The 12,500-nt window shown below is 49.5% G+C and overlaps 2 protein-coding genes across 2 annotated transcripts in view; both read right to left on the bottom strand.

The window, feature by feature from the left end:
* crls1 (cardiolipin synthase 1) overlaps positions 1-1,086 on the bottom strand; it is a 6,251-nt gene extending 5,165 nt beyond the window's left edge. Inside the window, exon 1 of the mRNA XM_083923570.1 lies at positions 557-1,086. Coding sequence (XP_083779696.1) covers positions 557-976 — 420 coding nt within the window. The 5' untranslated portion in view covers positions 977-1,086. The remainder of the gene's footprint in view (positions 1-556) is intronic.
* Positions 1,087-1,994: 908 nt separating this feature from the next.
* The window catches only part of mcm8 (minichromosome maintenance 8 homologous recombination repair factor), a gene marked incomplete at its 5' end in the record, with an annotated part of 15,512 nt that continues 5,006 nt past the window's right edge, over positions 1,995-12,500 (bottom strand). Inside the window, 13 exons of the mRNA XM_083922749.1 lie at positions 1,995-2,356; positions 3,568-3,757; positions 4,233-4,309; positions 4,660-4,869; positions 4,948-5,161; positions 5,262-5,457; positions 5,543-5,623; positions 6,786-6,846; positions 9,457-9,594; positions 10,299-10,329; positions 11,366-11,492; positions 11,566-11,643; positions 11,736-11,881. Coding sequence (XP_083778875.1) covers positions 2,264-2,356; positions 3,568-3,757; positions 4,233-4,309; positions 4,660-4,869; positions 4,948-5,161; positions 5,262-5,457; positions 5,543-5,623; positions 6,786-6,846; positions 9,457-9,594; positions 10,299-10,329; positions 11,366-11,492; positions 11,566-11,643; positions 11,736-11,881 — 1,642 coding nt within the window. The 3' untranslated portion in view covers positions 1,995-2,263. The remainder of the gene's footprint in view (positions 2,357-3,567; positions 3,758-4,232; positions 4,310-4,659; positions 4,870-4,947; positions 5,162-5,261; positions 5,458-5,542; positions 5,624-6,785; positions 6,847-9,456; positions 9,595-10,298; positions 10,330-11,365; positions 11,493-11,565; positions 11,644-11,735; positions 11,882-12,500) is intronic.

The raw sequence follows: 12,500 nt of genomic DNA, 5'->3' as shown, positions 1-12,500 counted from the left end.
GTTTATGCTCCTAGAGGACACTTTAGCACACGTTTATGCTCCTAGAGGACACTTTAGCACACGTTTATGCTCCTAGAGGACACTTTAACACGTTTATGCTCCTAGAGGACACTTTAACACACGTTTATGCTCCTAGAGGACACTTTAACACACGTTTATGCTCCTAGAGGACACTTTAACACACGTTTCTGCTCCTAGAGAACACTTTAGCACACGTTTATGCTCCTAGAGGACACTTTAGCACACGTTTATGCTCCTAGAGGACACTTTAGGACACGTTTATGCTCCTAGAGGACTCTTTAACACACGTTTATGCTCCTAGAGGACACTTTAGCACACGTTTATGCTCCTAGAGGACTCTTTAACACACGTTTATGCTCCTAGAGGACACTTTAGCACACGTTTATGCTCCTAGAGGACTCTTTAACACACGTTTATGCTCCTAGAGGACACTTTAGCACACGTTTATGCTCCTAGAGGACACTTTAGCACACGTTTATGCTCCTAGAGGACACTTTAGCACGGGTTCTGGCTCCTAGAGGACACTTTAACTCACCAGCTCTTTGAACTTGAAGAGTCCCTCTCCCGGTACCGGACCGGTTTCAGCCCGTTCCCCTTCAGAGCTGCCCGGTGTCTCCTGCTCGGTCTTCCCGGTGCACAGACCTCTGGCTGCGGGTGACAGCAGGAACCGGAAACCGGCCGCCGACCTCTCGTGACCTCCCCGGTGCAACAGCACGGGTCCCTGCGCGTGCCAGGGAGCCACTTTGATGTGCTGGAGGATCCCGCTCCAGCACGCGACCCTGCCGTCCGCCCCCCTGAGGCACGAGCCGCTCACCGGGGACCGGGTGAGCCTCGCGCTGCTGCCGGTGACAGGTGTGTGTCCGTGCCGCCATGACGCAGGCTCGAGCGCACCGCGCGCGGACACCACGCAGCGCACGTGTGCTGCAGAAATCCTCCGGAAACACATCGTCATCATGTTCACGAGCCCACCGTTACCGACCTGCTGGTCTCGTGCGGTTCGTCGCTGTTGTCATGGTGAATCTCAGCCTCTCAGACGGGGTCCAGCTGCAGACAGCAGGCCGCCATGTTGCCGTAAACTGACTCCGCTCACTGTCGCAACACCGTGACGCGTTCCTCAGCGAGGCTTTTATTTTGAAAAGAAACTTGGATTCACAGTATTTTAGAAGTAAAAGCCCTTAAAGTCACAAAAATACGAATTAAATTAAAGTTTTTAACACAAGAGAAGAATTTGGTTTATAAACAAAGTCCCAAACATTCATCCGTTTATTTTATTTTTAAATCGTTTTATTTTTTTATTAATTTGCAAAGATTTTAAAGATATTTGTCGGTAAATGTGTAACTTTGCAACAAAGAAAGGAAATATGTATATATTTAAATATATATATATAGATACACTATATATATTTATCCAAATAGTTACTGAATATAAAGTAAAAGGTATTTTTAATCATATATATAAACTTATTATACTATTATTGCTTATTATACTTACTCTATTATATTTAAATAGTTGGTGACATAATAAATAAAAAGGTAAATATATATTTTAATTTGAAATGCAATATTTATTGTAACGTGAAGAAGTAATGAATAATAAATAATAAATTATTGCTATTATTATTATTTTATGTCTTAATCACTTTCAAACTCATTTTTGTAAAAGACAAAAATGCTGAAATGTAAATGAAAATAAAGAAAAACTTATTATCTGAAAGTTTAATGTGATTTAAAGTCACAGCAGCAGAAGAAAGATCTGAATGAATAACACAAATAAAAAGGTGTCAGAGTGAATAAAGTGAAAACTGAACGATAACAGAATTGTTTTTTAACGTGAAACTAAAAGTGTTTAATCACTGAGAAGTATAAAAATAACAAAATGCTGAAATTTACAACAATAAAATAATTTATTATCTTAAGGTTTAGTATTTAATAAAAAAGTGTGTAAAATACAAAAAGGCACAGAAACAGTCGATGAAACTGAAGATTTGGGATAAAAACGAGAAGAAAATCCCAAAAACTGAACTTTTACCTAACGAACAAATATCAAAGTCTTTGAAGATTCGGGTCCAGACCCAAAAATACCTGAAATGTACCCGACACAGGTTTTATGAGGTTATCGGGTGTTTGTCCGTGGTTACAGTCACGGGGTCGTGATGCCGGTCTGTGTTTGGTGGAAGTGTGGAGTCGTCCGAACACTGACCTCCAGGTGAGCTCTGCGGCTCGGAGCAGCTGTGGTCGGCGCTCAGACGGTCTGCAGCTGGAACAGTTTGGCTCCTCTCTTCAGCAGGAAACCCTGTTCGTTCAGGGAACTCACCAGACCCTCGAAGTCCATCACCTGGAAGGAAAATCCAGCGACGGCTCAGTGAATCACCCGGCAGTGTGCACGGATTCAACGCCACGCCTCATTTACCGACAACGTTTGTGCTTTAAAGTGAAAATATGGTGTAAAATCCTCCTCCAGGGTCTTTCTCTGCACTTTAATCCTCAGTAACCATGGAGACAGTTTTTATTAAGGTAGAAATCCAGGAGAGATGCTAACAGCCGGACGTGGCTAACAGTGATTAGCTCGGGGCAGCACGGTGAAGGCATTCAAAGGTCTTTTTTAACCACTAATGCTGCTGAAAATAACAGCAAACCTCTGCAGCAGCATGAGAAGAGTCCCTACACACACACACACACACACATGAGAAGAGTCCCTACACACACAACAAAGCACCAATGGGCTCCTTCCAGTGTAATGGACTTTACTATGAGAGGAGCTGGTACAGGGGCCAGTAGGTAAGTCATTAAGGGCGCCCTCCCACTGTGCCTCCGTCCCGTGCCCCGTGCTTTAGGGTCCTTGTCCCCCCCTCCAGCCCCGTTTGTACTCACACTACCTGGGCCTCGGAGAATGCTTCTTGCTGCCTATACGTCATCACGCCGTAACACGTCACACGCATTGATGACGTCATGGCGATGCGTGGCTTTGTTTCCAGATCTTTCCGTAGACCTCGGAGTTTTTGTGCGTCTTGTCGACTGTTTTTGAATCTTTTCATCGACCAAATCTGCAGTAAACACTCCACCTCCGCATCACACCAACGTGAACCTTTCACCGCCATTGTTTGAAATGTCCGCGCATGGTCCCTCCTTCTTTTTTCTACGTCCCAACAGGCGCACAGGAAATGACCTCAGAACCGCCGTAGGCCTCGTGCTCGTACACGTGCACACGCTCGTGCTCGTACACGTGCAAACGTGCTTTACTAAAGCCCACCTCTCCCAAACGGGCCGTGGACGGCAAGCGTGCCGCTCCTAGACGTGGTACGGTTGCACTCACACTGGTCAAAGGAACCAGACTTTAGCCGTGACACGTGCTGGGGCACGGGACGGAGGCACAGTGGGAGTGCACTAACAAACACTGTTGTGTGTGTGTTGGGATTCTTCTCATGCTGTTCACTCACGATGTGGGAACAGACATGTTTCTACTTCTGCACGTTTTTCATCAGCAGTGTTTGATAAATCTATCAGCTGCACCGGGCCCTGAGTGTGGATCTGTGTGTGCAGCTTCACCTTGATGTTGAGTCTGTCGGCCACAGATCGAAGCGTCTGAAGGTCAAACTGCGTCTGATTGGTCCTCTGAGCGTGCAGGTGCAGCGCGTTCACCAGTCGCTTTGCAGCACCGCGCTGACTCATGCCTGATCCCAGCTGAGAGCGCTCAAAGTCCAGATTACCCAGGCCGTCGGAGTACGTGTCCGCCAGACTGCAACACACACACACATACACAGGGACGCACGCACGCACGCACGCACGCACGCACGCACGCACGCACGCACGCACGCACGCACGCACGCACGCACGCACGCACGCACGCACGCACGCACGCACGCACGCACGCACGCACACACACACACACACACACACACACACACACACACACACACACACACACACACACACACACACACACACACACACACACACACACACACACACACACACACACACACACACACACACACACACACACACACACACACACACACACACACACACACACACACACACACACACACACACACACACACACACACACACACACACACACACACACACACACACACACACACACACACACACACACACACACACAGGAGTCATCAGCATCCATCTGACAGGTAACAGTGGGTGGATAGACTTCAGGTAGATCATTAACTCAGACTCTGCTGCAGTGTCACCTGTGTTTCATGATCTCCACCACGTCTTCAGCGTCGCTCTTGGTCGCCGTCTCTCTGAGCTCCAGCCTGGCTCTGGCCTACACACACACACACACACACACACACACACACACACACACACACACAGTTAACCACACAGACACACAGTTAACCACACACACACACACACAGTTAACCCCACAAACACACACAGTTAACCACACACACACACACAGTTAACCACACAAACACACAGTTAACCACACACACACACAGTTAACCACACACACACACACACACACACACACACACACACACACAGTTAACCACAGACACACACAGTTAACCACACACACACACAGTTAACCACACAGACACGTGACAGTGCTGAGCCTGAAACCCTGGCCCATGTCGTGGAGTATCTTATGTAACACACGCAGAAACGCACCTCTGTGAGTCGGATCAGGGACTCGAGCTGTCGTGTGGTGATGGGGGTGGAGTCGGCCGAGTGCGCCTGAGATCGCAGGGTCAGGTAGAAGTCCTGCAGCGTCTGAGCCGCCTCAGCAGACAGCGAGGGATGGACGTACTGCCGAGCGTAGCTGATGTACTTCCTCAACAAACTAACAGGGATGGGGTCTACAGGTTCACCTGCAGGGGTCTGACACACACACACAGGTGATGCAGGGATGGTTGTCTGTTACCATTGTGTGTGTTGTGTGTGTTTTGTGTGTTTTACCTGCAGACGCTCAGACAGCGGCAGGTCAGAGTGCTGCAGCAGGATGGAGGTCTCTAGATCACAGTGGGCCCGGGTCACTGTGGCGCTGCTGGTTCGGCCTCTCCCCGCCCTGTTCGCCATGACGTGCTCCGACAGGTGGCGGTCGTGGGACTCGTCCGGGATGTCCAGGAGGAGGAAGACGACGTCGAATCGAGAGAGAAGAGCCGAGCCCATTCTGGAGACGAGAGCAGAAACAGAATCAACTCTTCTGATCATCTGAGAATCAAACATGTCACTAAATGTTGTTTTGACTGACGGCTGCTGTTCAAACCTACTTCAGGTTCTCAGACACAGTCTTGCTTCTGTTGTAATGTCCTCCGATGGGGTTGGCAGCAGCCACGACCGTGGTCCTGGCGGGCAGAGAGGACACGATTCCAGCTTTAGCCAGACTCACAGACTGCTGCTCCATGGCCTCCAGCAGAGCCTGCTGCTGGTTCCCCAACTTATCAAACTCATCGATGCAGCACATGCCTGAAGGAGGGGGAGAGAGAAACAGGCCGGAGTGAGAGATGGGGATTAAAACACTTGTAACCAGTGTTCCCGCTCTGGCTCCTACCTTGGTCCGCCAGCACCAAGGCTCCGGCCTCCAGAGCAAAATCTCCTGTTCCTGAGTCTCGGGATAAACTCACAGTAAGTCCTGAAAACACACATTAAATGTTAAGTTCCCAACTTCATTATGATGCAACAGATCTGAAAAACTGTCCAGAGACTAGCAGCACATGCAAAATCCTCCTCCAGGGTCTTGTCCTGCACTTAGGGCGCCCTCCCACTGTGCCTCCGTCCCGTGCCCCGTGCTTTAGGGTCCTTGTCCCCCCCTCCAGGCCCGTTTGTACTCACACTACCTGGGCCTCGGAGAATGCTTCTTGCTGCCTATACGTCATCACGCCGTAACACGTCACACGCATTGATGACGTCATGGCGATGCGTGGCTTTGTTTCCAGATCTTTCCGTAGACCTCGGAGTTTTTGTGCGTCTTGTCGACTGTTTTTGAATCTTTTCATCGACCAAATCTGCAGTAAACACTCCACCTCCGCATCACACCAACGTGAACCTTTCACCGCCATTGTTTGAAATGTCCGCGCATGGTCCCTCCTTCTTTTTTCTACGTCCCAACAGGCGCACAGGAAACGACCTCAGAACCGCCGCAGGCCTCGTGCTCGTACACGTGCGCACGCTCGTGCTCGTACACGTGCAAACGTGCTTTACTAAAGCCCACCTCTCCCAAACGGGCCGTGGACGGCAAGCGTGCCGCTCCTAGACGTGGTACGGTTGCACTCACACTGGTCAAAGGAACCAGACTTTAGCCGTGACACGTGCTGGGGCACGGTACGGAGGCACAGTGGGAGAGTGCCCTAATCCATGGAAACAGTTTTTTCTGAAACAACTATTATGGTAGAAATCCAGGAGAGATGCTAACAGCCGGACGTGGCTAACAGTGGTTAGCTCGGGGCAGCACGGTGAAGGCATTCAAAGGTCTTTTTTAACCACTAATGCTGCTGAAAATAACAGCAAACCTCTGCAGCAGCAGGAGAAGAGTCCCTACACACACACACACACATGAGAAGAGTCCCTACACACACAACAAAGCACCATCAGCGTAGTTAGTGAAGCCAGAGTTTATTAAAGAGTGTTTTAGAGACTTACCTACTGGCCCCTGCACCAGCTCCTCTCATAGTAAAGTCCATTACAGTGGAAGGAGCCCATTGCTGCTTCGTTTAGGTCTCGATGGTTTATTTGATACGTGCACGTGTTGGAAAAGACCATGGGATGATTTTGCGCGGTGCTTTAGGACGACTCACCTGTGGTGCTGGTGCTGTTTCCACACACATAGATTCCTCTCGGAGCCACGTTACACACCGCCTGCACACACACACAGAAGTAAACACGTTACACACCGCCTGCACACACACACAGAGAAGTAAACACGTTACACACCGCCTGCACACACACACAGAGAAGTAAACATGTTACACACCGCCTGCACACACACACAGAGAGAGGTAAACATGTTACACACCGCCTGCACACACACACAGAGAAGTAAACACGTTACACACCGCCTGCACACACACAGAGAGAAGTAAACACGTTACACACCGCCTGCACACACACAGAGAAGTAAACACGTTACACACCGCCTGCACACACACAGAGAAGTAAACACGTTACACACCGCCTGCACACACACAGAGAGAAGTAAACACGTTACACACCGCCTGCACACACACACACACACACACAGAAGTAAACACGTTACACACCGCCTGCACACACACAGAGAAGTAAACACGTTACACACCGCCTGCACACACACAGAGAGAAGTAAACACGTTACACACCGCCTGCACACACACAGAGAAGTAAACACGTTACACACCGCCTGCACACACAGAGAGGAGTAAACACGTTACACACCGCCTGCACACACACACAGAAGTAAACACGTTACACACCGCCTGCACACACACAGAGAAGTAAACACGTTACACACCGCCTGCACACACAGAGAGAAGTAAACACGTTACACACCGCCTGCACACACACAGAGAAGTTAACACGTTACACACCGCCTGCACACACAGAGAGGAGTAAACACGTTACACACCGCCTGCACACACACACAGAAGTAAACACGTTACACACCGCCTGCACACACACAGAGAAGTAAACACGTTACACACCGCCTGCACACACACAGAGAGAAGTAAACACGTTACACACCGCCTGCACACACACACAGAAGTAAACACGTTACACACCGCCTGCACACACACAGAGAAGTAAACACGTTACACACCGCCTGCACACACACAGAGAAGTAAACACGTTACACACCGCCTGCACACACACACAGAAGTAAACACGTTACACACCGCCTGCACACACACACACACAGAAGTAAACACGTTACACACCGCATGCACACACACACACAGAAGTAAACACGTTACACACCGCCTGCACACACACAGAGAAGTAAACACGTTACACACCGCCTGCACACACACAGAAAGAAGTAAACACGTTACACACCGCCTGCACACACACAGAGAAGTAAACACGTTACACACCGCCTGCACACACACAGAGAAGTAAACACGTTACACACCGCCTGCACACACACACAGAAGTAAACACGTTACACACCGCCTGCACACACAGAGAGAAGTAAACACGTTACACACCGCCTGCACACACACAGAGAAGTAAACACGTTACACACCGCCTGCACACACGCAGAGAGGAGTAAACACGTTACACACCGCCTGCACACACGCAGAGAGGAGTAAACACGTTACACACCGCCTGCACACACACAGAGAAGTAAACACGTTACACACCGCCTGCACACACACAGAGAAGTAAACAGGTTACACACCGCCTGCACACACGCAGAGAGGAGTAAACACGTTACACACCGCCTGCACACACACACAGAAGTAAACACGTTACACACCGCCTGCACACGCACAGAGAAGTAAACACGTTACACACCGCCTGCACACACACAGAGAGAAGTAAACACGTTACACACCGCCTGCACACACGCAGAGAAGTAAACACGTTACACACCACCTGCACACACACACACAGAAGTAAACACGTTACACACCGCCTGCACACACACACAGAGAAGTAAACACGTTACACACCGCCTGCACACGCAAGGAGAAGTAAACACCTTACACACCGCCTGCACACGCAGAGAAGTAAACACGTTACACACCGCCTGCACACACACAGAGAAGTTAACACGTTACACACCGCCTGCACACACACACAGAGAAGTAAACACGTTACACACCGCCTGCACACACACAGAGAAGTAAACACGTTACACACCGCCTGCACACACACAGAGAAGTAAACACGTTACACACCTCCTGCACACACACAGAGAAGTAAACACGTTACACACCGCCTGCACACACACACAGAAGTAAACACGTTACACACCGCCTGCACACACACACAGAGAAGTAAACACGTTACACACCGCCTGCACACACAGAGAGAAGTAAACACGTTACACACCGCCTGCACACACACACACAGAGAAGTAAACATGTTACACACCGCCTGCACACACAGAGAAGTAAACACGTTACACACCGCCTGCACACACACACAGAGAAGTAAACACGTTACACACCGCCTGCACACACAGAGAGAAGTAAACACGTTACACACCGCCTGCACACACACACAGAGAAGTAAACACGTTACACACCGCCTGCACACACAGAGAGAAGTAAACACGTTACACACCGCCTGCACACACACACAGAGAAGTAAACACGTTACACACCGCCTGCACACACACACAGAGGAGTAAACACGTTACACACCGCCTGCACACACACACAGAGAAGTAAACACGTTACACACCGCCTGCACACGCACAGAGAAGTAAACACGTTACAGCCTCAGCTACAGTGAGGAGGAGCTCCAGTGTGTGTTCTGTGTTACCTGTAGCATCTGGCTCTTCCCCAGCCCCGGGTCTCCCACCATCAGGATGTGCGGGTCTCCTCTGACGGGGACGCTGTTCTTGCCGACGTGTTTCTGTCGACCTCCGAACAACGCCAGCGCCAGAGCCGCTTTCACCAGCTGGAGACACACAAGACACCAGGAGGTTCGACTGATCCAGGACCGGTTTGACAAATCAAGATGGAAGAGAAAGCTGTTGCTGGATGGTCATTTAGGGCGCCCTCCCACTGTGCCTCCGTCCCGTGCCCCGTGCTTTAGGGTCCTTGTCCCCCCCTCCAGGCCCGTTTGTACTCACACTACCTGGGCCTCGGAGAATGCTTCTTGCTGCCTATACGTCATCACGCCGTAACACGTCACACGCATTGATGACGTCATGGCGATGCGTGGCTTTGTTTCCAGATCTTTCCGTAGACCTCGGAGTTTTTGTGCGTCTTGTCGACTGTTTTTGAATCTTTTCATCGACCAAATCTGCAGTAAACACTCCACCTCCGCATCACACCAACGTGAACCTTTCACCGCCATTGTTTGAAATGTCCGCGCATGGTCCCTCCTTCTTTTTTCTACGTCCCAACAGGCGCACAGGAAATGACCTCAGAACCGCCGTAGGCCTCGTGCTCGTACACGTGCGCACGCTCGTGCTCGTACACGTGCAAACGTGCTTTACTAAAGCCCACCTCCCTCAAACGGGCCGTGGACGGCAAGCGTGCTGCTCCTAGACGTGGTACGGTTGCACTCACACTGGTCAAAGGAACCAGACTTTAGCCGTGACACGTGCTGGGGCTCGGGACGGAGGCACAGTGGGAGGGCGGCCTTAGAAAACTCACCAGGTGGCCGTAGATGACGGGACACAAAGACCTGAACAGGGAGAGAAGATCAGAGCAGTTATCGTCTGAAACTGGAGCCAAAACTAAAGACACACTTTAAGATTAAAGGAGGTTAAAAAATAACAATAAAATTTTGTGTAGCAGTGAAAGTTTACAACCAAACTGTACTTCTAGAATAACTGAGGTGAAGGTGTGAAGTGTATTTTTCTGCAGGTCAAAGTTTAGTGTCACTACTTCACTTTAAAGGTTATGAAACATTATGATGTCACAGTGAAGTCGACCTTTGACCTTTTGCAGAGTCGTCACAGAGTTATTGAGAGGCCTCCGTGACCTTTGACCCCCAGGATCTAAAGAGTTCTCACAGTAACATTCACATTCACATCTTCAGCCTCCTAAACTTCTCACTCAGAGAGGAATAAATTAAGGAATAACTTTTTCTATTTGGCTGATTATTGCAGCTGCATCTGGATCGAGTTTTACAAAAGATGCTTAAAGAACATTTTACTGCTGTTTTATAAACACTTCTCCTCACATGTCCATGTCAACACAGCACCGATGATCCCCTTACACACACACACACACACACACACACACACACATTCACACACTTTCTTACACATTACACACAGTTTTGTTTTTTAAATGGAAATTATCATTGTTCTTTCTCAACTAAACATACTTTGTCATAACTTTACCATCTCTTTTATCATTTTCTGCATTTTGTGTATTTTGAAATCTCAGTAACTTTCTGAGTTGTTTTATTTTGGAGGATTCAAATAAACCCTTAGGGTGTTTCCCCTCATCCTGCACCGTTTATCATTTTTATGTTTGTTTTTAAATCGTTCAAACAATAAATAAATAAATAAGAGTTCATCTTTGAGTCCCAGTGACTCCCTCCGTGGGCTCCTGGGATAAAAAGTGAGGACGTGTCCTGAACCAAACGTGTTCCAGCCTCTAGACACCGGGATAAAGGTCGACCGGTGGACACGGAAACACGTCCCAGTGGGTTTAACCTTCAGTAAAGTTGTGACACAGATGAATAAGCACATAAGCGGTAAAGCTCTCACTGCACGATGAGCCGGAGCAGCTCGGGCTGGGACTGGATCTCCTGGATGGCGTACAGCTCCTTCAGACTGAACTCCTCTCCCCCGGAGCGGTCGTCAGGTGACCCCTGCCCCGACTTGGACTGGAGACCTGCACACACACACACAGACCCTCACTGCTCTGTTTAAGCACCAACGCATAACAAACACAGCAGCGTCACTACCTTTAGTGTTGCTGACTGACGTGGCGTCGAGGTAGAGGAGGAACATGCACTGGTCCTTGTTGTTCCCTCGGGAACTCCCTGCAAACAAACACCAGAGTGTGTTACGAGTGTCTGCACTTCCCCTCCAGCCCGGTTCAAATGTGTGTGTGTGTGTGTGTGTGTGTGTGTACCGTCGTTGGTGACTCGAACGATGCCCGTCACAGTGACCGTGTCTCCGGGAACGCAGCTGTCGCAGAGGTCGGAGGTCAGCTGACACTCCACGGTCCGCGGGATTCGTCCGGTCTCCCTCTGCTCTCCGCCCATCAGCTCCTGCACCCTGAGGCAGCAGGAGAAGAGCTGCTGGGGACTTTCTTACATTACAACGAGAAAATACAGACGTCTGGAAATTCCTCCTTATATTCAAATACCTATGTATGCGTATTATGTCCATGAGAGGGCGTGAGACAGAACTACTTGTCTTTTAAAAGGATCTACATTGAGACGTCATAGCAGAAACGTTACGTCCTCTAACTTCAAACTGAATATAAAGCCAGCAGAGCTCTGTCTCACATATACAACATACAAGTCTCTTCCCGTCGTTACCGAGTTTCCAGTTCTCATCATTAGTCGTTTGTGCCGTTTCCTCCTTCACACCCGTTTGTTTGTTCTCTTGCAGCACGGTACAAAAACAACATCAACCAGTGAATTCTCTGGACGACCGACTCGATCAGACGTCACACAGGCAGGAAAACGAGCGTTTAGGGAGCTGAGGACCCCGAGAGGCACACAGTCAAACACACATTCATTCATTCATCTTCAGCCTCTTGTCCCTGTCCGGGTCTCGGGGGCTGGAGCCGATCCCAGCTGACATCGGGCGTGAGGCGGGGTCCACCCTGGACAGGACGCCAGTCTATCACAGGACACATAGAGACGAACAGAGACAGACAACCATTCAC

Source organism: Echiichthys vipera (assembly GCF_963691815.1).
Source record: "Echiichthys vipera genome assembly, chromosome: 11".
Taxonomy (NCBI): domain Eukaryota; kingdom Metazoa; phylum Chordata; class Actinopteri; order Perciformes; family Trachinidae; genus Echiichthys; species Echiichthys vipera.
This window is presented reverse-complemented; position numbering and strand designations above follow the sequence as displayed.